General features: G+C 34.7%; 1 protein-coding gene across 3 annotated transcripts in view; it reads right to left on the bottom strand.

Annotated features, from left to right (window-relative positions):
• Positions 1–330: 330 nt before the first annotated feature.
• Positions 331–27,024, bottom strand: part of SGCZ (sarcoglycan zeta) — a 230,758-nt gene continuing 204,064 nt past the window's right edge. For all 3 annotated transcript variants that reach the window (XM_069485211.1, XM_069485213.1, XM_069485212.1), the window contains 3 exons: positions 11,616–11,688; positions 9,056–9,179; positions 331–525 (listed from right to left, as the gene is read on the bottom strand). In XM_069485211.1, coding sequence (XP_069341312.1) covers positions 331–525; positions 9,056–9,179; positions 11,616–11,688 — 392 coding nt within the window. The remainder of the gene's footprint in view (positions 526–9,055; positions 9,180–11,615; positions 11,689–27,024) is intronic.

Genomic DNA, 27,024 nt, shown 5'->3' with positions numbered 1-27,024 from the left:
GTTCATATCCAGGTCCTGCAAAAATCTAAAACTATGTGCTTCACTGCATGTAGCAAAGGCACCTATGTTATTCTCCCTTTTGAGCAAGTTATGATCCAGTTTTCCTGCTGACGATGATTTTTCCACTGCTGTGTCACTCACACTGTCTGTGTTGAGCAGTACTATAAATCACAAGAGAAGGTGGCGGTGATTCCCAGCTCACACTGGAAGAAGTTGCTCTGTGGACCATTTGAAGAAGCTCTGGACTGATCACAAGGGAAACCGAGCAGAACTGTGAAGCAGACGGACAGGAACAAAAGGCTATTCTGGTGTGAGGAGAAATCAGTCACTTCAACTCCACAAGCAGATGTTGCTACTGTACTGACACGTGGAACCTACTCCTGCTGGAGAAAGGTAAAGTTTGCCATTGGGGCAGACACAGAGTTCGTACACAGTCTGTCGAGAACTTGAGGAGCTGGGTAAAGATGAAGAAAATGAGCCGGTTGGTAGATTTCCCAGCCGGATTGTATCTGCATTTAAAAATATCTAGGGAGAAAGAAACTGCATTTTAATTCATATTAGTAATCTACATTCCTCAGAGCGTTGAGTAATTCCTCAACATGGTCTAATAAGGAAGATGATACAACAAATAATTCTATTGGTTTAGTGGCCATGCTTTGTTGAACAAACAAATTATATTCCTATAGTATAGCCCAAAAGCTATGCAGCTATCTTCTCCTTTGAGAGATGGTACACTCTGACAGAAAGCCCTTGATCTGAAAAGCAATATTGCACAATCTGCTTAAGGGGCCAATCCAGTTATTCAAACACCACAGAAAATTAATGATTTTCACGGGTTTTCTCAATTTAACTTCTTAACTATGCATAGGCTAAAGAATATACAAAGAAATAAGGATGTCAGTGGATATGTCATTACTGAAGAGGTAGTCAATTAATTAAAAAAACAAAAATCCTTTCTGGGCTATTTTTAAAAATACTCATAAAAGTGCACTGACTTGCAGTCCAAAGGATATACCAAGTAGATAATCAGCACAGTGAACAACATAAGTATTGTACATAATCAGATTTGAAGTCTCCATGAAACATATTAGCTATATTCAACACCTACTTCACTAAATCTTCTGACTTGGGAAATCACTTATTCTAAATCACAGACTCATCACTTTCAGGGACAGCAATCATATGGTTTTGACAGGCATGGGGAAAGTTCCAGAAAAGGAAAAATTGGATCATGAAATTTAATGAGCAAAGAAACAGCTCTCTCCAGCTGTTTTTTTATTCCATTGTTATGTAGCTAATTACTGCCTAAAGTGCATCACTAATTGACAGGAGAAATAGAGAGTATTCCATTTCCTCCATCTTTGTCCTTGTCCAAGTCCTTATTTGGTTTGCACTAGGAGTCCTGCAGTAGTCCCCTAAATGTCCTCTCAGCTGCCATTTTTGTCCTCTTACCAATTTTACCTACTTCTAGAGTGAACTTTTGAGAAATGCAAATCAAATTATGTCACTCCAGTGCTCAGAGCTTTCTAATATGTTCCACCACACTTCAGTTGAATCCTGATGTCTTTCCTTGGCCCATAGGCCCTACAGGATCTAGCCTACCTCTTTGACATCATTTCCTGTAATTCTTCTCCTAGCTCAAGTTCTTGCATTTTCTCAAAAAGTGAAAATACCAAAAGCACTCTAGCCTCAGGGCTTTTTTGCTCTCTATTTCCTCAAACCATATCTTCAGATACTTACAAGTAGGGTCAGATATGAACTGGATGGTTGGGGAACAAGGGTAGGAGGGAGATTTCCACTGTTTACATTTTTTATACATTTTTGATTTTTGAACTACAGGAATCTATTTCATATGCAAATAAGCCATAAAAGGAATTCATATGCCATGAACATACATATTTTAGATTAATTAAATGCAAGCAAGTTTTCTCCAATCTCTATTCAAAGGTGGTTTCTCAGAAAGAACTTTCCTAAGCACCCTATTAAAATAACACTAATCCATTCATCTCTAACAAGTACATTTCTCTATAGGAATGATCCCTTCATAACATTATATTAAGTTTGTGTTTGTTCACTGATTATTTCTTCTACTTGCAAGTAAGACCTATGAAGATAGGGCCTGTCTTTGGCTCATGTCTATGGAACAATGCATAGAATTCTTCAGTATGTGCTGAATGATATGATGCTCTTCCTTCACCTTGGACATGTCTCTCCTGTAGGGTTCAAATACACTCCTATCAAAGCCCAAGTCATCTGCTGTCTCCTCCAAGGATCTTTCCCTGATGTTCTAAGATGGAAGAACTCTTCTTATTTTGCTCACTCTTAGCAATTCATTATTTTTAATATCTTATTCTGCTGATCACTTAATATGTTATAGCCATGTTTTTTTTTTTTTTTTTTTTTTGTTGAGACAGAGTCTCACTTTGTTGCCCAGGCTAGAGTGAGTGCCGTGGCGTCAGCTTAGCTCACAGCAACCTCAGACTCCTGGGCTTAAGCGATCCTACTGCCTCAGCCTCCCGAGTAGCTGGGACTACAGGCATGCGCCACCATGCCCGGCTAATTTTTTCTATATAGATTTTTAGTTGTCCATATAATGTCTTTCTATTTTTAGTAGAGATGGGGTCTCGCTCTTGCTCAGGCTGGTCTCGAACTCCTGACCTCGAGCGATCCACCCGCCTCGGCCTCCCAGAGTGCTAGGATTACAGGTGTGAGCCACCGCGCCCGGCCGAGCCATGTTTATATCTTACTTTCCCTACTGAACTATGTTTTTCTTAAAGGTAGACTCATTCGTAATTTTTTTTTATAACTTCACAGTGTTTGACCCTGCATGTACACCTTTAGTAAAATACAAATCATTGTCAAATAAATAAATCATAAAATAAATAAATGGCTGCATTTACCAACAGTATTCATGGTTAAATAGCATGATTAAAGCTTATGTTTGTAGGTGTCAAATATTGAAATATATTGCCCCATAGTTGCTTCTGTTTTAAGTGACAGGAAAGCAAAGAGAAAGAAATGATTCTGTTCTAATTTTTTAACACATTTTTTTTTCTGATAGGAAAGTAAGAAGTGCACAAAAGTAAGCAAAAGAACATGGCTGTGCATTTTTGAGGGATGGATGTTGGGCCTCATTTCCTCTTGCTCTGTGTTTCCATGCTGAGGGGCATTCGTAAGTGAAACACTAATTGTTACACACTCTGAGCTGTCTTACTTCTCCACAGGGGAGGAGAGATGACCCCTTTTATCAGTTGAATTTAAGAGCAAGTGGACTTGTATAGCTCAGCTCTTTTCCTTACTTCTTTTTAGGAGCTAGCATGCTTGCAGAGAACAGGCATATTCAAGCTTTGAAAATGCCGAGAGTATTATAGGGACAAGCTCTGGGTCTGTAAGGTTTAGTTCTATAGATTTGGAAGTGAGTTTGAGAAATGTTACGAGGGAAAGTGGCAAGATGGGTGACTAGAGATGTCACTTGTCAGAATGTCCTGGCTGGAAGGTAGACTATTGGACTGAGGAAAGTGGAGAGGAGTCACAGTGCAGGTGTAGAGGAGTCGCAGTGCAGGTGTAGATCACAGAGAGAGACAACTGAGGCAACCAGGAACCCATAAAGAAAAGCTGTGAAGCTGAGAAAGAAAGATAAAGAGGAGATGTTAGCGGCGTGTATCAAATCCAGAGACACTCGGAGCCCAGTGAAAGGATAAGGGGAGATTTCCCTTCCCCCACCTACTTGCCTTTGGTGATCAGCAGGACAAAAAGTATATTGAAAGCATTTCCACCCTTCATGAGCCCAGGCAAAGTGGCTAATTAGGAAGAGTGGGGTGAGCAAGTGAGCACTATAAGTTGGGGTGTCCATAAGAGACACCTCACAGGAGAGTGCCACAAGAGACCGGAGTGTTGGCTTTCTTACACCTAGACATTTACTTCTCTGCACCTCCCCTATTCAGGGAATCTGAGAAAGTACTCTGAACTCCGGGCTGACTGGGAGCCACCAAAGCAACCTTAAGCAAAAGGAAGAAATAAGGAGGTGTTACTTTACCTGACTTAAAGCTATAGTACAAGGCTATAGTAACCGAAACAGCACAGTACTGGCACAAAAGCAGAGGCATAGACCAATGGATCAGTACAGAGAATTCAGATATAAAATCATCCTCATGTTGTCATTTGACAGTTGACAAAGCAGACAACAGTATACACTGGGGAAAAGAATCCCTATTCAATAAATGGTGCTGGGAAAATTAGATAGCCACATGTAGAAGACTGAAACAGGATTCTTACCTCTTACTACTCACAAAAATTCACTCAAGATTGATAAAAGCCTTAAACTTAAGGCATGAAACTAGGCAAAGAATTTATGAAGATGACCCCAAAGCCAATCACAGCAACAATAAAAATCAATAAATTGGACTTGATTAAATTTAAAAGCTTCTGCACAGCCAAGGAAATAATCAATAGAGCAAATAGATAACCTACATAATGGGAGAAAATATTTACATGCTATACATCCGATGAAGGGCTAATAACCAGAATCTAAAAAGAACTCAAGCAAATCAGCAAGAGAAAAATCAAACAACCCCATTAAAAAGTGGGCAAAAGACATGAACAGGAGCTTTTCAAAAGATGATAGACTAATAGCCAATAAACATATTAAAAAATGCTCAATGTCTCTAATCATCGGGGAAATGAAAATCAAAACCACAATGAGATATCACCTAACTCCAGTGAGAATGGCTTTTATCAGAAACTCCCAAAACAACAGATGCTTGCGTGGATACTGAGAGAAAGGAACACACTTATACACTGTTGGTGGGACTGCAAACTAGTACAACCTCTATGGAAAATAGTATGGAGATTCCTCATTGAACTAAAAGTAGACCTGCCATTTGATCCAGCAATCCAACTACCGGTATTTCCCAAAGGAAAAAAAAAAAAAAAACATTTTATCAAAAAGACACTTGCACTCAACTGTTTATCACAACACAATTCACAATCACAAAGATGTGGAATCAACCCAAGTGCCCATCAGTTCATGAGTGGATTAATAAAATGTGGTATAAGTACACCATGGAGTATTACTTGGCCATAAAAAATGAATCAATACCTTCTGTAACAACCTGGATAGAACTAGAGACCATTCTCCTAAGTGAAGTGTTACAAGAATAGAAAAACAAACACCAAATGTACTATTAAACTGGAACTAACGGATCAGCACTCGTGTGCACATATGGACATAAAAGGCAATGGAAATCAAGCAGGTGGGAGGGAGGAGGAAGGAAATGTATAAAATCACACATAACAGGTACAGTGCACACTATCTGGGTGATGGGAACACTTATAACTTTGACTCAAACTGTACAAAAGCAATTCATGTAGCCAAAATATTTGTACCCCTATAATATTCTGATATAAATAATTTTTTAAAAATTCTCAAAAAAATAAAAGAAATGTTAGGAGCTATTTTGGGCTAAGAAACCTTGAAATGTTGATAATAAGGAGTGGAATATGGAAAACTAAAGAACATGTAGAGAAGGCTTATGTGGGATTGATCAGTGACTGTAAGATTTTATGAATGGTGCCTTCATTTGTAAGCACAGAAAATATGTATTGCTAGTTAGCCCTGGTGGATTTCAGGCTGTGGCTTACCCCATGCCACACTTCTGGCTTTTACAGCTTTGGAACTGGTTGCCTTTCAATTGGTATAGCTTGGATGAATAACTGCAATGAGTAGTTCTTTAATACAGGTAAGATTTGCAGGTGGCAACCTTAGAAATCAAGCCTCACTAAGGGAGTAAGGCTTGGAGCACTTGGGCCTGACGGTGTGTAGGCCACTTCAGCATAGCCATAGTGGTGTTCTCCAGCTTTTCCATCCATTTAGGGGCTACTTTAGATGGCATATGGCTATATGACAGTGCTTAATTCCGTAAGCTTCTGATATCCAAACTGTATAATGAAGGTAGATTTTATTAACAGAAAAATTCACTCATACGTGGCCCTTGGAAAGAGAAAGTGCTATTTTCTTAGCTTGAGATAGAAAAGTAAAGTCATGAGGTAAAAAGGGCTTTTATATATGTATTCCTTCCGGCACTATGTTCCTGAGCCTCTCCAAGTTATTGCAACATGGATGGGCTTAGCAATATCTTTTGCTGTTCTGCCAAAGCAGTTACTTTGATGCTGTTTGCTTTCCAACTTCTAAAATTGGTATGTCTATTCTACATTGCCCTATAAACCATATAATCCATTTTTGCAAAACTCTTCACTGTTCTCAGAATCATATCTCTGAGCTTTGAAGTCACAGTCCCTTGTCTTCTCTGTACCAAGAATCCATTTATCCATTCTTAGCTGCTGAAATCAGGCCCATCACTTTTCGTAGAAAATCTTAATTGATTGTCACAATGAATTTATTTTCCTTCCTGTGTGATCTTGTGGCATATATGTTGTTATGGGTTAGTTGTGTTGCATATGCTATTATACCAGTTACAATATTCTATATGTAATTATGATTCATGTTGTCTTCAGAGCTGAATTTGAAATTCCATGCACTACTATGTCTGATATGACACTGAACATTCTGCAGTGCAGAATTTTATGTACAATTTCATTCTTCTGCATTTCATCCATTATTTTGGATATCTCAATACCATGCCTGCTCTGATATTAAGTATTTTAAAAGCTATCTAAGGGTAGGAACTTTATATCCTTCTATATTGTTTAGTAAATGATTAATCTGCCTTTCTGTGGCATAGTCAATGTAACAAAAAGGATTTTATATTATCTCACACTTCTTCATGAGAAAATTACATATATTTTATTATAATATAAACTGCTGTCCCTTTCTGTACTTTTATTAACATGAAGACAAACCACAGATAAAACCTCTGGCTATGAGTTATTTACAGCATAATACTCAATGACAATTATATGCTAACCTATAATTGAATCAAAGGATTCTGCTGGTATATTGAATAAAAGAACATAAGTAAGTGATTCATAAGTAGGGGCAGAACATAGATTAATATCCACCAGTATTTATTATGGTATCATTTGTTATGAATACTTTGAATGAAACAATTAGCATGATAAAAGCAACTCTTTAAAAAGAAGGCAATGGGCCGGGCGCGGTGGCTCACGCCTGTAATCCTAGCACTCTGGGAGGCCGAGGTGGGCGGATCGTTTGAGCTCAGGAGTTCGAGACCAGCCTGAGCAAGAGCGAGACCCCATCTCTACTAAAAATAGAAAGAAATTATATGGACAGCTAGAAATATATATAGAAAAAATTAGCCGGGCATGGTGGCGCATGCCTGTAGTCCCAGCTACTTGGGAGGCTGAGACAGGAGGATCCCTTGAGCTCAGGAGTTTGAGGTTGCTGTGAGCTAGGCTGACGCCACGGCACTCACTCTAGCCTGGGCAACCGAGTGAGACTCTGTCTCAAAAAAAAAAAAAATTAAAAAAAAATAAATAAAAAAAAATAAAAAGAAGGCAAGATGTTTAAGAAAGATTTCTGTCTTGCTGTGTTAGACAAATTGTTGTAGTCTGCAATTTTTGTGGAAAGAAATCCTGAAAGGATATATGGATATATTTTTAAAATATTATAAAGCATATTTCTAGATCATTTATGTTGTAATATCCACCAAGACACTAATATGGTCCTGCAAAATATGTAATTAAAATTTCTCTTGAATCAACAACTGAGATAATGGCATGAAGGTAAAAAAGGAATACCCTTATTTTGATTCTATTAATTTATGCTTTCATCATTACACCTGAAGAGGTGTGAAATGCTCCACAGCATCTCCCTCTGAAAGTTTATCCTCTCATTATTTTTGTTCTCAATTTGATCTTTGTGAGTTCATAATTAAGAAAAAATAAATAACCATGAGAAGAAAAAACACTAAAGAAATGAATTGGTTGGAACAACACCACAACAGATGAAGACCTTCAAGGACTTTGGAATTCTAGTAAAAACATACAAGAATATGAATCATGTATAAGCACTTACAATAATTAAAGTAGAATTAAAAACAGACGAAAGAGCAACTGCCAAGATATCCAGGCAGACTTGAAAATTAACAGATGAGAATCCTAGAAATCAAAAATATAATCATTAAAATTAAAAGCTCAATGTATGGATTAAATAAGAGATTAGATACTGGGGCCAGGCACCTGGGACTATGGACCTGAATAAGTCAGCAGAATGAGACACAGAGAGATAAAGAAGTAGAAACTGGGAAAAGGAGAGGGTAAGAGATCCGGAGGATAAGAAAATGAAAAGGTAAAACATTTCTTCAGAGTGTCAGCAAAAAAGCATAGAGAAAATGGGTGAGAGCTATTAATAATATCTGAAGAGAGAATGTCAAGGCATTTCCAGATTTGACAAAAATCTGAATCTGCAGGCACAAAAATCACAATGTATATGGCAAGAAAAAATGTATACCTATCAAATGGTGGTAGAAGACTAAAACACCAAAGAGAAAGGGTTATTTAGAGCAGGTAGTGATAAAAAATAATGTCTTAAGGAGTGTAAACAAGACTTAAAGGAAATGCTTAAGGGAGAAAAGTGACTTGGAAGAAAAATATTAATATCTACATCCTTATCTAGGAAATAAATAATAAAATAAAATTGGGTCTTTCTTTTAGAAAAATATAGGTACTCTCTCCATGGAAACAGACAAACAACCAACCAACCAAAGTAGTCTTTTTGGAAGAACTTTTTGCAGACCCAAAGAGAACAAACAAACAAAAAACAACAAAGACTTTCTTCAGTCTTGATATTATCCTGATATTAATTATGTTTATCTGCTGATTTTGAAACTACAGGGATTTAGATGCCCCACTTAAAATTGACTTGCAAATGCATCTTTCAGTATATAATAAAGGGACATTTAACTTTAGAGAGTAATATTAGGTTTATCAAATTTCCTATTCAGGAAGTATTAATATTTTTATGATTTAAACTTTCTCACAAAGAAGTTCTTTAGTTTCACCTGGAACCATATGCATATAATTTGAGAAGATGCACCCTCAGCAGTAAAGGGCCGGTCTCTACCCCTCTGGGACTCACCTCCCCCTCTGTAGACTGCAAATGGAGCTCCTTCCTGCAGGTAGCCTTGAAATCTCCTGCAGCAGCGCTCACCTGGACCCCACGAGGAGCTTCCATTATCAAGGATCTTGTCGGTGATTCAAGCCTAAGAGAAAAATAAAAAAATAAAAGAAAATCATTAACAGAAAAGAGAAAAATTACGGTGAGCTAAAAGACAGTATTATTCAACTGAAATGAACCAACCAGACAAATGTACAGGGAGGCATAAATAAAAATCCTTGCCATTTCAAACAAAGCCAAAATGAGTTTTAGAATAATTTTGGATCACCTTATCTGTTTTTTCACTCTTTATAAATACCTTCATTTGTTCACATCAATTATTTAATCTCATTTGTATAATGATTTAGAGTTTCTTATGTTGTTTCTCTTCATAATGCTCCTGAACAGTACGTTGTGATAAATTTACTTCTTTAAATCTTTTATGTATTAACAATAGTAATGATAGAGCTTTAATAAATAAATTACTACAATTTAGGATGTATGTATTCCTTAAAAAAGAGTCCCTGTCTTGCAAAGATAAGAGTTTCAATGAAAATCATTAATATTACAAACTTTCAGGCATGCTCAGTTAAAATTTTGTAAACTTCAAAAAATTCAAAGTACTCATTACACCTCTGAGAATTCATTAAAATAAAGAAATACGACATTTCCTATATCAACTGACCTCTATCGGGCCAGTGAAACGTCCACAGAATGAGTGGCATTAGTCTGAGAAAGAAAAATCCAATAGAAGCTAATATACAAAAATGAAATGGAAGGTACGCATGTGATTATAGGTTGATTACATAAATTATAAGGGGAAAGTGTTTTACATAGTTGTGTCTGCAAAAAAGACAGTTGGGGGCAGTTTCAAAATTACTTTCAAATATAAAACTACAGAAAAAAGCAAAAACGAACACAGAAGCTAGAATTCAGTGGTAAACTGTACTAGCACGAGTTGTTCTTTTTGGATAAGCATTCTGCTCTGGGGACACAATTGCGTGTGTTCCCCTTGACAACAGGACTTTAATTAACACAAGGGTCCCTTCAGGCTCACATTCACAATTATCCAGAGCAATTTTTTTTTTTTTTTAGGCAATATATTCAGAGCTGTTTTGCAGAAAGAACCACATCAAATGATGAGATCTCTGAAGTTCAGCTCATTCTTAGTAGTGAAGTTGAACTCAAAGGCTTAAAAGTGGTATTGAAGGAGTAAAGCCAGCATTTAGAAGTGATTTCAAAACTTTCAATTTGTTTTTGTTGTTGTTGTTTCACTCACCAAAGCAACTTTGAAACTTACATCTCTATGTGTCACTCGGACATCTTCATATAATCCCTGGAGGTGTCAGGTTTTGAATATATCTATTTTTAAGAAATGTCTGTATTTTGTTGTCTTTTCATAAAAGAAAACCCACACATTTTTCATAGAACATTTGAAAATTTGAAAAGAAAAAGAAGTCACTCATAATCCTACTATTTAGTAAAACTTACTGTTAACATTTTGCACACAGTATCTAAATATCAAAATCTGAATGTTAAAACATGTATTTTATAATTGTTTTCCTTAAAATTTTTGACTTTATTTTTCTGTTTTCATGTGAGCATTTATCCACTCATTTAATCATGAGGACTGAACATCAATCATTATGAACTAAAAAGGGTTTTTTATCTTAATGCTTTTATTGTATTTTCCAAGACAGATTCTGTCTCTTAGATTGATACTTTGATCCAACCTAAAAGTGACTCTTAACATGGGATTTATTTTTTAGTATCACTATTGTCCTTTTTTTTCTTATATAGCAGCAAATGCATTTTGGAATGTAATTTACCTATCTGAAATTAATTATGTAAACCATCTCTAATCCCCAAATCTTATTTGTTGAAGTAAGAACATCCAGGGAGCAGATCCTACTCTAGTAGGGTCTGGAATTTAATATTTCAACTTTTATCAACAGTGGTCATAATTATCCTGGGAAGAATTCAAGTAATTAATGTTTGCACCTCACAATCTTTTGGTGGTGAGGACTTTTACATATAACTGTGCCTCCTAGAAATATCACAATTTCAGGATGCAGCTTATTTATTAGAAATATAAGACTGAGGAACCCATCATCAAAGGGCAATTAAGTTCTGCCCTTTTCTGTTGAGTTTCTATTCGCTTCCATATTTCCCTCTATATGACAGTCCCTGAGATCATTCGTAACTTTCTCCCATTCTCTGCCTTCTCTCTTTTGACGCCTATGTATGTCACATATTTCATTATTTATGTCAGAAATTTCCTTTTCCTTTTCTTCTCCACATTCCTTCTGTCTGATATATTTATTTTTATATTCATTGTAAGTATATTAGGGAAAAATATAGAGCAAGTTAGAATGATGACCCACATTACCTTGTCGTCAAATACCCAACTATTTACCATGGAGCTAGAGAAGGTCAATTCTTCATACAAGTACATAGCACATGTTTTATTTTAGTTCTTCATATATCCAGGATGATTTACAGTGATGGGGACCATGACACAGGTGTCAGAGGGAGCACTTACCTGAGGTCTTGGGATGGTTCTGCTCTGATATGAGGAGTCTCCACAGAGTGCCCAAATACTGCTCCTTCAGTGCCTGAGGGTAGCACGAATATAGCAGTCAGTATAAATGAGTCCACAGACACAGTAGGTTTAATCTCTATTTTTATGCATCCAATATTCTTCTAAAAATGGAAAAACTGAAAGCTGGAATTCAGAAAATAAAGAGAAAAATTGGAAGAAGAGTACAAAGTAGTGAAGAGTCAAGGATGATCAATCTAAATGTCACTATGTTAACCAATTTTAAGATGATACTTTCTATAAAAGTTTAGATTGAGAATTCCCACTCTCTGATCAAAGAAAAAAGAGTGACCTTTTTCCCCTGCCTTATTTTTTAATGAAGTGAATTTGAAGGAGGGATAAGTCACAATACTCATTTCTGTCTTTTGATAAATAGCAGGTCATGAATGAAAATGTGGAGGGTGAGCCACCACTGTGGGATATTATTAGCTATTTAAAGACACAGGCCTTCCAGGGTGTTTAGCAGTCTTCCCACGTACAGCTCCCACCTTTGATTACAGTGACCATCAAATGGCAGAGAACACCTCATGTTACTTTGACCTCTCTGGAGTTAAGGCTCTATCTAAAACCATGAACTGCTTTAATTTATTTCATTATAGTTGATTTTATATGGGGTCATGGTTTTCTTTTTCTTTTACTTCAGCATATTACAGGGGTACAAATGTTTAGGTTACACATATTCCCTTTGCCTCACCTGAGTCAGAGTTTCAAGTGTGTTCATCCCCCAGACGGTGTACACCACACCCATTAGGTGTGACTATACCCATTCCCTTCTTCCCCTCCCCACCTGCCCGACACCTGATGAATGTTACTACTATATGTGCACATAAGTGTTCAGTTACTACCAATTTGATGGTGAGTACAGGTGGTGCTTGTTTTTCCATTTTTGTGATATTCCACTTAGTAGAATGGGCTCCAGGTCTATCCAGGAAAATATAAGAGGTGCTAGATCACCATTGTTTTTTTGTGGCTGAGTAGAACTCCATGGTATACATATGCCACATTTCATTAACTGACTCATGTATTGATGGGCACTTGGGTTGTTTCCCACAGCCAACATCATACTGAATGGGGAAAAATTAAAAGCTTTCCCACTTAGAACTGGAACCAGACAAAGTTGTGCACTATTGCCACTTCTATTCAACATAGTGCTGCAAGTCCTATTCAGAGCAATCAGACAAGAGAAGGAAATCAAGGGCATCCAAATGGGGTCAGAAGAGGTCAAACTACCATTCTTTGCTGACGATATGATCTTGTATCTAGAAAACCCCAAAGATTCTGCCATGAGATTACTGGTATTGGTAAACAAATTCAGCAAAGTCTCAGGTTACAAAAATCAATGTACAGAAATCAGTAGCATTCCTATGTGCCAACAACAGTCAAACTGAGAACCAAATCAAAGACTCCTTCGCAACAGTATCCTTCGCAAAGAAGGATAAAATAAAAGAAAATAAAATACCTAAAAATATATTTAACTAAGGAGCCCAAAGACCTCCACAGGAAGAACTACGAAACATTGAGGAAGGAAATCGCAGAGACTTAAACAGGTAGAAAACCATACCATGCTCATGGATCGACAGAATCAACATTGTTAAAATGTTTATACTATCCAAAGAGATCTACAGATTCAATGCAATCCCTGTTAAAATACCAACATTATTTTTCACAGATCTAGAAAAACATAATTCTATGCTTTGTATGGGTTCATGGTTTTCTGAAGAAGTCACTTACTGCAACCCTTTCCTCAGGCAGTTGAATGATACCTATATGAACTTTCATTTACTGACTCCATTTGATTTTCCAGATTTCCAAAGCTTTTCCATAATTTAACTGAACAAAATAGAATGTTTTTCTACTTCAAAAATCAAGTGAAAAAAAACATTTTAAAGACGATGATGATAGCAAAATCTCCTTTTTTCTTTTGTAATTTTACATAAATGTCTTAAATCATTACCTTCATAATAAACTTTTTTTCTTTTGGTTTAATCTTCTTCAAACATCTTGCTCTAAGAACCTCATGCTGCTCCATCAATGGTCTCAACACTAGCTTAATAACACAATGCAATCCAAAAACATAAATTCTAAACCTACAGAACAAACCTACTACTGCTTAGTGTGAAGTGTGAAAAATCATATTAAATATATTAATTCAATAAGCAGTGATGAAATATGCCACTAGGAAATTAGAGCTTTCAAATTACTTAAAAATAAGTGGCTATATAGGGAAATGTATTAAAACCATCAGATGACTTTAAGTAACAAAATAGCAATACAGACCTTGATCTTTAATTGCAGAGGAAGAGATTTTTTTTCAAAGACAGTATGATTTCATCTGTATTATGGTTTTGAGGGCAAATTTATAAGGTTCTTCTGTATGAAATCCCTAAGATTGCAAATCTTAGTTTATAAGCTAAAAACTATTGACATTTGTTGACCTGTTACTTGGATGTAGTTTTTTTTTTTTTTTTCCCCTCCCTTACACAGCCTACGTAGGGTATATAGTGTTTGGGGTTTTTTTTTGTTTGTTTTTTTAACTGTTTTCACAGATTTAAAGCAATTATTTCTTTAAGGGGTTTGCTTTTTTGATATTTTGGAAGATATTTTATTTCTGCAAGTAAAAAATTCCTTAAGATCGATCTTTAAAGGTAAAATAATAATTTGAGGTAAAACTCTAATTCTGTGATTGTGGTAGGGGTGGCATTTGAAAGAATATTTCAAAGTGTAAATTTGCATATCTCAAGGAGAGACTCTTTGGCATTTTATGATAAGATATAACTTCCTAAAAGGATAGTTATTCATGTATGAAGTTCACAAATTAATTTCCACTATTGTATGATTACAACAATTTCCCAAAGTGATAGAAATATAATTAGACAACAGTAATAAATATTTATTTTCAAACACAAAATAGTACACATTTTGTGTTTGTAATGAGCACAGAATATATCAGTGAAAATAAAAATAGAATGTCATTAAAAGTTTAGTTTTTCAATGAGACTGATAGAAGTCTCAATTTTAACTTTTAATATAGGAAATGATTATTTTTTAAAAAACATTTTTAAGTAATTAAATATATAATCATATGACCTAAGGGGCTAAACTGAAAACTGAATAAAATACCATGAGTAATTAACTAAATGCAGGCCTCTGGACAATCACTCCCACCCTCCCTGTTTTTATCCTGAAATGAGCCAAAGCTGCAAAAATTAATATGCAATGAAGATAATCTTAAAGGAAATTATTAAATAGTAAGGGAAGATAAAATCCACCTTAACCAGGTAAGTACTCTAATAGTATAAAAAATCAAAAGTCAAAAAATGTACCTCCCATGAATTATTTTTACAAATAGTTTATAGTAGGGTTGCCAGAGTTAGCAATTAAATATGTATGACACTGAGTTAATTTAGAATTTCAGATAAACATCAAATCATTTTTTCATGTAAGTATATAATCTTTGTAGGGGATGTGCTTGTACTAAAAATGTTCTGAGTATTCAAATAAATTCAAATGAGTTCAAAATTAATAGGGCATCTTGTGCTTTATCTGGAACCCCTAAAATTTGTGAACATTTATTTGGTACAAAGAGTACAGATCTGATTTATCCTCACTTCAGGAAAGGAAACACTGTGTCATGAATTCTCACATCGTAGTCTACAGAAACCATGGAAATCAAAAAGGAACATAGACATAAAATGGACAAAAGGAAAGTAACACGGACGTTTATTAGTATGTACAATTACACTTGTTGAATAAATAAATGTTTATTGTTAGTTTATTGTTCAACAGGGTACAATGTTCAATTCTGCTTGATTGTATAAGTCCTAAGGATGTTTCAGATAATGTAAAGTGACTACAATGTTAGGGAAAAACATACACTGTTGACTGTAACTGTCGAAAAAAAAACGAGACAAGCAAACCTCAGGGTCCCAAAATACTAGAAGCCATTCACATGATAATTTCTGGTTTCAAAACAAAAGACTAAGGATGGTATATTTTGTTTTGCTGGAAAGGAGAAAAAGTAGATATGGATTGTGATCCTACTGTATGTTTAAAGACAATATAAAACATAAGCTAGGATGCTATCCTTTACAAATGCCTAACATAAAATGCTACACACTGCAAGTACAAAAAAAAAAAAAAAAACTAAAATTAACTGTAAAGATCACTCCTGATGTGGCTACATATGTTCTAAATACTACCTATACTCTAAATACTATTTATATCTCTTATTGCTATACTCTAACCTACTCATTATTAACCCACTAGTACCCATAGATCCTTATGGAAGTCATTGGCCCCACAAGAAAAAGAAACCAAAAAGAGAAGCACCAAAGAGAAGGGAAACAAAGGACCCAGAAGACTGAGGCACCTCACATTGTGAAAAAGGAGGCTAAACAGGACTAGGAAATTTTATTTTTAAGTATTCTTCCTGATGTTTGCCAAAGGAGAACTTTTGCTGGCCTTTTTCCAATAAAATCTACCATAATCATGAATATTTTTTGACTTTTTTTCCTTGAGGAGGAGGACAAAGAAGGAAGTGAGTTTTATGTCCCACTGAGTGTCGTACACAAGAGAGACTGCAAAAGAGATCCAGAGCCCACAAGGCAAAGGAAGTTAACAGAACACAAGCATCTATCCTCCCATCCCTCTTCCCAGGGCAATTCACAGAGATCTTAGGCAGCATTTAAATTCCAAAGCTAGAATAGGGATGAAGTCCTGGACAAATTCATCTAGATCTCCATGGGCTAAAAGGTTCTCCTTCAAATTCTAACCTGTGTTCAAATTATTTGTAAGTCTTCATACCTTGCTTTCTTTTTCCTTTATTTGCATCTGTTTTTCCTGAATCTAAATTGGTAAGGTCACAGATTGAACTGGGAACAGTTTCATTTTATTCCCAGGTCTTTCTCTATTTGATTTTTGATCTTTGACAAATATTTAAAGCCCTCTGGTTCTTACTTGTAAAACTAGGTTCTGAATAACATGATGTCTAAGGTATTTCAATTTCTAACAGTTACAGGTGTATGGTTTTTTTTTCAAACGTGTCAAACCTTGTATACTACAACTCTTCTCATTCCTTCTTAAATGTAACTGGAAATGAGTTTGTTTCTTCAAATTGACAGAAAATACATTATTCTGGGGGAGGGATGGAGTAATTATGTTGGAAAAAATTATTAACTGTCATTTTCTTTTACTCCGTTAAAAAGAGTTCCTCTGAATCCAGAAAGCATCATTACCTTCTAAAAGAAGTAATGTCAACACATTTCAACATACTCAGTGTGTTCTATTGTGTTATTTCAATGATCTAAATAGTGTGCCTTGGCTAACTCCACAAAATACAATCTATACATTGGCAGAGTAATTTTATCAAACCTATTGATACCTCACCTGTGCAAAAAGCTGTAATTATTTTCTTGAACACTGCTTTTGCCCAGCCTTCAGTACTTCTGTAATCTGATCCATTCATTTGCTCAGACATCTTTTCTTCTACTCATTGATAAAATCTGTTTACTAAATTTCTCAGGTTTTATAGGCATTACATGATCTCTTCATTCTCTGAACATATTTATTACCTATAACACTCATTTGGAACCTATAATAACTGTTCCGAAATTTTATGTTTTTAAGTTTATGTGTTGCTCTTTTTCTAGGCTAAAATAAAAATTGAAGACATATTCCTTATATGCTACCTATTCTTGTAAATAACATGTTGTCTAAATGTGTTAATTAATAAATATTGATAAAGATCAATATTTCAAAGACCTTCTTGAAATCCTTGAAAGCTTTTTCCTCCTTTTTTTATCCTAGTTTGATTAATGCTACAACCATATCCCAAAAACCCAAGAAAGAAACAGGGGAAATATATTGAGATGCCCTTTCGTGTTCAACTCTCTTATTAGTGCACTTCTTTTCACAACTTTTGTTATCACTTACATTATATTTTCTGCTAATTATTCCTTGATACTACTGCAAAATATTTTTCTAAAACACAAAACTGTGTAATTCTTAATTAAAATGCTTTGGGAATCCAATATCCTATAGAAGTTAAACCCAAATGCCTTAGTAGACTTACTACACTCCAGAGGCAATAAAACTCTCCAGGATGTGCAATGTTTATGGACAGTCCTGGGTACTACTACTTATTCCCAGCATACCCCCACCTATTTGATGGTAATTTCTACTCATTCTCTAAGATCTGATTCTAGATTATAGTCTCTGTGAAACATTTTCTGCATCCTCATTGCTTTTTCTCCCTCTGTCCAACTTCCCCAGGTCCTTGTAAAAATTACTGATATAGCACTTAAAACATTGTATTGCAATTTGCTTTAAGCTCTTACCCAGTAACTTATGAGTTCCTTGAAATCAAGGACTTTGTCTTAATCAAATTTGTGCACTAAGCACTGATCAAGAATTCTAATATATAGTTGAGGATCAGTAAATGAAAGAAAGAATGGAAATGAAAGAATAAGAGTATGAATAAATCAATTTTTTTAATTTTATAATTGACATGTAAAACATGCTAAGTTTTTATTTCCTAGCATATTTCTTTGTTTGATACTTTAACACGAATTAGGTTATTAACATCCTGAGGTGATGATCTGAATTTATTGAAGCTGTTATTATGAGCCTAGCCAATGTTAATTTTTTTAGTAAAACAGGGAAATTATATTCTTAAATTGTTCTTTCAAATTAATATTCAAAAATAATACTATTTATTTGAGACTTGAGAATAAGCTTCCAAGATTCCTGAAAAGAAATTATTTCAAAATCTGTTTTTACTTTTCATTCAGCATTTTTTCATAATTTTAAAAATATATCAGGGCACTTACTCTCAGATGCCAAATCATGTCCTCTCAACCACTTCTAAAGGTTTTCAATAGATAAAAAGAGATAATGAAAAAGATACTTGATGATCAGTTGAAATAATGCATTAGAATAAAAGCTGTTTTTTCAAGATGAAGTACATTTCAAAAGTAAATTACTGCTTAGTAACAAAAAATTAGATTAAGATATATTATGACTGAAAATGATACAGAGTTCCTTCTTTTTCACATTTTATACCCTTCGTTAGCTTGTGTATCACTACTAGAATTTTCACTAAAAATAAAAAAAGAAACCCTTTTAAAAAGTAGTCAACTAATTTATTTTTTATTTCAGCATATTATGGGGGTACAAAAGTTTAGGTTACATATATTGCCCCCCCTGGCCCCCCTGAATCAGAGCTTCAAGAGTGTCCATCCCCTAGATGGTGCACATCACACTTATTATGTATGTATATACCCATCCCCTCCTCCCCCAACATCTGCCCAACACCTGATTAATGTTATTCCTAAATGTGCTCTTAGGTGATGATCAATGAAACCAATTTGATGGTGAGTACATGTGGTGCTTATTTTTCCATTCTTGGGATGTTTCACTTAGTACAATGGGTTCCAGCTCTATCCAAGAAAATACAAGAGGTGCTATATCACCATTGTTTCTTATAGCTGAGTAGTACTCCATGGTATACATATACCACATTTTATTAATCCATTCATGTATTGATGGGCACTTGGGTTGTTTCCACATCTTTGCAATTGTGAATTGTGCTGCTATAAACATTTGGGTGCAGATGTCTTTTTTACAGAATGACTTTTGTTCTTTTGGGTAGATGCCCAATAATGGGATTGCTGGATCGAATGGTAGGTCTGCTTATATCTGTTTAAGATATTTCCGTATTGCTTTCCACAGAAGTTGCACTACTTTGCAGTCCCACCAGCAATGTATGAGTGTTCTTATCTCTGCGCGTCCATGCCAACATTTATTGTTTTGGGACTTTTTGATAAAGGCCATTCTCACTGGAGATAAGTGATATCTCATTGTGGTTTTGATTTGCACTTCCCTGATGATCAGAGATGTTGAGCATTTTTTCAGATGTTTGTTGGCCATATTTCTGTCTTCTGTTGAAAAATTTCTATTCATGTCCTTTGCCCATTATTTGATAGGGTTGTTTGATTTTTTTCTTGCTGATTTTCCTGAGTTCTAGATTCCAATTATCAGCCCTTTATCGGATGGGTAGCATGCGAAAAATTTTTCCCATTCTGTAGGTTGTCTTTTTGCTCGCGTGACAGTTTCTTTGGCTGTGCAGAAGCTTTTTAATTTAATCAGGTCCCATTTATTTTTGTTGTTGATGTGATTGCCTTTGGGGTTTATTTTAAATAACTATTCTTAAGTAATGTTATGTCTTAGCAAATTTCCATTCTTGTTTCAAATTATAAAGGTTGTTTGTTGTTAAAGTGACTAACATCATATAAGAAAATAGGAATCTGGCTCTAAGTTAGATAATGTATTCTATTCAGGTAAATTATTGTGTAGCAATATTTATTCTGTCAGTTCACTGGATAATGTTACAGAAAACATATAGTTTCTCTAACAGGGTAACATTACAGAGGACACATGATATAATAGAAAATTTGAGCTATAGGTGAGTTTGGTATATCACTAGCAATGTGACATTGAATAAGGCATTTAATTATTTGAAATCTTAATTTTCCATATGTAAAATAAGAAGTTTCTGTTTTATCTTCCTCATATAACTGTGTAAGTTTTTTAATTATGTTATTTACCTATACATACAAATATTTATATACATATATTACACTAAAACATGTACTTCACAATTGCTTAGCATTTTTGGTATGTCAGAAGTTAGTTTAAGAGATTTAGTGAGCTATGGTGATTCAGGGGTATGAAAATTCTCATTTGCTGCTGATAAGAGGGTGAAGTGACAAAAACTTTCTTGTGTCCTTAGCCTTTGAACAAATAATTCACTTTCAAAGAATTTATCCTAATGAGATAGTCATTTATGTGCAGAAAAATGTAGCTACAAGGAAGTTGACAACAGAACTATATAAGTTCATTAGATACAATCAAAATGTTCCACAATAGGGAATAATTTAATAAACTACTGTGATTCAACAAAATGGAATTACTCGTCACTCCTTTATTGCAAGACAGGTAAAATAAATGTCATGGAACCTTTTGAAATATTAGAATACCACTCAATGGAATGACCTAAAAATGAATGTTAGATATCCATAAGATATGCATAAATATCTATGTTCTTAAAGAGTCTTTTATAAAATCTTCACTGATTAATTCCAGTTACAAGCCACCTTTACAAATTATAGTCAGTTTCATTTTCCCTCACCTTGTTTTAAAGGATTTTTTCTTTTTCCCTCATCCCCATAACCCCTCATGCCCCCATCCTCAAACATATTTTTAAATATGCAGAGAAATTTGGGAAACATTATCTAGTCTTAAAGGATTCTACTTTGCTATATAGAAGAGCTTTTAAAGGAATTTTCCTAAAAAGTAAGCTAGCTACTCCAACAAAATGTATGATATTTTTTTAAAAAGATAGCAGTATCCCAATTTGATGTCATCTTAAATAGAAGTATGTTGTTATCTCCTTAAGAGATAAAATGACTTTTTAAGCCTATATTGTCTAAAGATAAATCAGACTGACATGAGAAGTTATGCGATATCTGTCATGAAGTGTTGAAAGGGAGAATGACCACATTACAAATCCTTAAGAGAGAAAATTCAAACTTAGTTAGAAGGACAGAATAAAGTTTAAAATACATTATAAAGCTCAGGTTCCATGACATTTATTTTACCTCTCATACAATAAAGGAGTGATGCTGTAAATAGACTGCTGTAAGTTTATTTTGATCCACTTACCTTAAAGGTCAAAATAACAAAGATAATTATCAATAATTACCAATTAATTCATTTGATTTATCAGTCATAAACGTAAAAAGAGTCATGAAATGAAACATAAATTTTAAGCCAATTTTGCTTGGGTTTCGTGTTTATATGTGGGAAAAGGAGTGATATTAAACAATTTGTAAGTAAATGAGAAACTGATCCTATAAATGAGTATTATACTAGATAGAGATTTGAAAAAAATTTATATTGGGATTAAATCATTCTTAAACATTGTCCTTCTTATTCTATGTATGTCACATATGCATCATGTCCAGAACCATGATCAAAACCTATATATTATATTTTCCTCATAAAACGATCAAAATTCCCTAGCTCCCCTCTGATTTGAAGGACAGCTCCAGAACACCTCAGATTCATATTCACTTCCTCCCACCTCAAGCATGTGCTGAACATCTCTCTGCTTCTCAAAGCTCCAAGAAGCATACTTAGCACATGCAGCACCAAAGGGCAACCCCAAAATGCCTTGCCAGGGAGTCAACACCCCTGAGGGCTCTCCTGCAACCCAGTGGGGGAAAGGGCTGATGAAAAAATACACTAGCTCCTATCTTTCAGTTGAACAATTATGAGAGGCATTTTGAGACTTCTTTCCAGTTTGGTCAAAGGCCAAATTCTTTTTTAGTTTGGCCACATTTTGAAGAGGAAAATACTTTGCCCTAATTTTCAGCTAGTTGTACAGTGTTTTCTCATACATAATACCTTTGATCCTCACATTGACCTTGTGTGGAGATCAGAAATTCACAGATGAAGAAGCTGGCACTACCACTACTAATAACAATACTGATGGTCATGGCTAACATATACTGAACATTTAAATGACTTCCATTATTGCTCTAAGCTCTGAACAAATATTAAGTCAAATAATATAATTCACACAAAAAAACTCTGAGAGAAATAAAATAATATCTCCATTTTTTAACTGAGGAAATGGAGGCACAGAGAGGGTGAATAACTCACCCACAAAGGCAGACAGCTTTTACACTACCCAGGGTTAGAAAAAGTCCAAGCTAGTTAGGGCTAGAGCACAGATACGATCACTCCTTGTTCAGTTTATTGTTTTGTTTTGCTTTTTAATTAAAAAATTTTATACAATATATTTCTATATATTTATGGGGTACATGTGAAATTTTGTTACATGCATAGAATGTTTAATGATCAAATTAGGGTATTCAGGGTATCCATCACTCAAGTACTTATTATTTCTATGTATTAGGTACATTTCAAGTTCTCTCTTCTGGCTATTTTGAAAAAATACAATACATTTTTGTTAACCATAGTCACCCTACTGTGCTATCAAACATTAGAACTTGTGCCTTCTATCTAACTGTACGTTTGTACCCATTAACCAACCTCTCTTCTTCACCCCTCCTATACACCCTTCCCAGTCTCTGGGATCTATCATTCCACTTAATATCTTCATGTTGTTTTGTTTTCATTACCAACCTGAATTCAAGAAAGTAGGAAAACTTTATTTCTTGCTCCTATCCTCCAGGAGCTCCCAATTTAGTGAGTAAAAATATTGTTTAATGAAATAGATCAAATATTGATTAGTGTGGCAGGCAAAATATTGCTCTTCCCTGCTTCCCGAGATCTCTATCCTAATCCCTAAAATTTGTGAATATGTTACCGTATAGGCACAGGGGAATTCAGATGGCAAATGGAATTAAGATTGCTAATTGGATTATCTTAAAGCAAGATTACCCTGGATTATCTAAGAGGGCCCAAAATTATCACAAGGATCATTAAAACTGGAAGAGAGAGACAGAAGAGGGAGAATCAGAGACAGACATGTGTCAGCATGAGAGAGACTTGGCTGGTATTGCTGACTTTCAAGACAGAGCAAGGGGCATGAATTAAAGAATGTCTAGGGCCTCTGGAAACTGGTAAAGGCAAAGAAATGGATTCTTGCAGAAATGAGCACCACCTAGCAATCACCTTGATTTTAGCTCAGTGAAAACACTTCAAACTTCTAATCTCTAGAACTATTATATATATAATACATTCATATTTCTTAAGGTTCTAAATTTTTGGTTATTATAGCAGCAATAGGAAATTAATATAACTACTTAATAAGTAAAAAAATGCAGGCAACTCATTCAAGCTTGTAATATATTTTTCCTTTTACCTTCCCCCTCTCCCTCTCTCTCTCCCTTCCTACCTTTATAGTGAGATGAAAGTTTTCCCTGGTTATCATTTATTTGGCCATGAAAATTTTACCCAATTTATGCAAAGCACACCCACACAAAACCCACAGGTGAAGTTAGGAATAAAATTTGTTTTGACATACTCTAGCAAGTTCCTTTTAAAGACAATGGTCAACTTGATTAATGAAGATACAGTCGACTCAAAACTAAAATTAGTTCTTTCTCAAATTTCAACAGATCTTTTAAACTGCAGCCCGTTTGTATTACTGTTTTTCCAAATTGATTGTAATATCAATCATTTATCTTAACCTCAGCCTTTGACATTGTCAGGCATAACCTATGCTTTCAATTTACATAGCTATATCCAGATAGAGAGGTTTCTCTAGGAGTATCTGTGATTTAGTGGAGAAAGTCAGATATATAGTACTTAAATACGCTCATTCCTCTTCACCTCTAACTTTTTCCAGCCTACTAAATAAATCTGCTTGAAATAATAACCTAGCTATTAAATAAATTGGATGCTAGAAGCTCTTCTTTTTGTTGTAGAAATTCTTGTTCAGGATCTGAATGTATTATATACACATGCATGTAATGACACAAACAAAATGAAGTAGAAATGAGACTGAACTATTAGTGAGGGGACACGGTTCTAGTTCCTGGCGTGCCACTGATAGCTGTGTGTATTTCCTACAAACCACTTAGCCTGAGATACAGTTTGCAAAATGAAGATAATATTAAATAATACACATCCCCCTAAGTACTGAGCAGTCAATGAATTACATCAAATGACTGTACTTGGCAAATGCTATGCCTGCCTCTATGTTATCAATTTCATTACTTCGATTAATTTTATTATTGCGATAATGTTTTATTTTTTGATTTAGAATTTGGTATGTATGTCCTACATTTATTTTTCATTTTAACTCTCCTTCTTGTGATCTTACATCATCTTTTATTTAAATATCTCTGAAAGACCTACTAAATTACTTCTGTTACATTGGACTGAATATAATGAGTACTACTTAAGATGTTCGACATTATTTTATATGTAATTATGTGTATATGAGAGAGATACAGAGAGAGGGAAATTATAAACAATTAAATTTAGAAAATCTTTACAGTAAATGCTACAGAGGAAGACAGTCATTTCATTAATACATAATAGTAAAGTAACACTTTTATGTCTGTTATAATAATACTAATGCTAATACTTTCTAGTATTTATTGACCACTTATGTGCCAGATAACATGCTTGTATGGATCAGCTCACATTAAATCAATGAAAATCCAGACAGGTATTATTATTTATTATCCCCCTGGTTTACAGATGAGGAGCTGATAATTTTGAAACCTATTGACTAAATTGCCCATGATTACTCTTACAGAAAGCAGTGGAGTTACAATGCCAGAGGCAGTGCTCTTAATGACTACACCTTGATTCCTTGCAATAATTACTTCCCAGCCTGCTCCTCATCCAACCCAACCCCCTTCCCATCCTACCCTTCAAAACAGCTGCATTGTCACAAAACTGAACATGTTTGTATTCACTGATTATCACTGTACAGAACTTATTTTTTTTTTAAATAATTCCCTGATAGCTAATTCTTTGTGGACCAAAGTTAAGAATTTCTCTTAGTGTTTTCCATCAAAACAGTAACTCAAAATGATTGCTCAATGGTCACTGTTTGTCAAGTTGGGGGTAGAACCAATAATAATGAAAGAGCATTAGAATATGATTTATTTCGCTTAGAAATTTATTTTGTGCCTTTTTCCTGTTTTTTTTTTTCCCTATTGTTTTCAAACAGTTTTGGCTAAAGAGATTTATTTAAAAGTGCCACTTTTCATCACAACCTCTAAAAGACAGAATCAGTCTTACTAGTTTGAAATAATGGTGCTCCTTTTTGTCTGAATTTTTATTTGATTCGTGTGCAACATAAGTAACTACAGACTTCTTATATTCTGTGGAAAACTTATAACTTTTGAGGGTTTTCAGTATGCCTATCCAAATAGAAAACACATGTGGTCTAAGCAATGCTAAGAATGACTGACAAGAAAGTAATGCATGCAACCCTTTATCTTGGAAAAGACTGGTTAGGACCTCATGGGGTTTAAACAACTTTTTTTTTCTCCTAAAATATTTGTTTAAGAACTATTTCCTTTTCCTGTTGGAATATTTGACTTTCTGTAAGTATCATTAAAAATAAAAATTTTAAAAAAATTATAAAAAGTATTAAATAAAACTATTGATAATCATAAAAAGGCCATAAATTGTATTTATGAAAATTAATGAATTCATCAATCTGAACCTGCTGATGATCTTTACCTATGGTCCCTTGAATGTAGGAAGTATATGATTTTGTTACCTTCTTTCTTCTGCTTTTTTCCTTTTTCTTTGTGAGACAGAGTCTTGGTCTGTAGCCCTGGCTAAAGTGCAGTGGCATCACAGTAGCTCACCGAAACCTCAAATTACTGGGCTAAAGCAATTCTCCTGCCTCAGCCTTGCAAGTAGCTGGGACTACAGATGCTCACCACTATGCCTGGCTAATTTTTCTATTTTTAGTAGAGATAGGGTCTTGCTCTTGCTCAGGCTAGTCTTGAACTCCTGGCCTTAAGCAATTCTCCTGTCTTGGCCAAAGTGCTAGGACTACAGGTGTGAGCCACTGTGCCCTGCCTCTTCTGCTTTTTTCTTTCCTGTTCAGTATTCTTTCTGGTTCTTATTGTTTTCCGAATCATTCCTTTTGTCATTTTTATTTTTAATTTTGTAATTGGCATATAATAATTATACATATGTATGAGGTACAATATGATGTTTTGATACATATTTATATTGTGTAATGATCAAATCAAGTTAGTAATTAGCATCTCCATCACCTCGAACATTTATCATTTCTTTGTTGTGGAACACTAGAAGTTATTTTTCCTTTCTAATTGTAACTTAATACCCATTAACCAATCTTCCCCCTCTCCCCTCTATCCCCTCACTTTCCAGTCTTTGTAACTACTGTCCTACTCTCTACTTCTATGAGATGATCTTTTTTAGATCCCAAGATGAATGATATTATGCAATATGTACCTTTCTGTACCTGGCTCATTTCACTTAACATATGCCCTCCAGTCCATCCATGTTGACACAAATGACAAGATTTCATTCTTTTTTTTATGGCTGAATGACATTCCATTGTGTATATACACCACATTTCATCTATCTATTCAACTGCTGTTGTACACTGAAGTCGATTCCATATCTTGGCTATGTTCTTGCCATTTTGAGTTATTTGCCAGTCTTGTTTCTTTTATTTTTTATTTTTGGCTTCTATGGGGATTTTTACTTGTACCATAATTAATTTTTTCATAATTACTAATCACATATATGTAATACATGGGTAGACTTGGCATTCATTAAAAATCAATTGGCCATATATGTATGGGTTTATTTCTATAAT

The sequence above is a fragment of the Eulemur rufifrons genome, chromosome 12 (assembly GCF_041146395.1).
Source record: "Eulemur rufifrons isolate Redbay chromosome 12, OSU_ERuf_1, whole genome shotgun sequence".
NCBI lineage: Eukaryota > Metazoa > Chordata > Mammalia > Primates > Lemuridae > Eulemur > Eulemur rufifrons.
The sequence above is the reverse complement of the archived record's forward strand: the minus strand, read 5'-3'. Positions and strand labels throughout refer to the sequence as shown.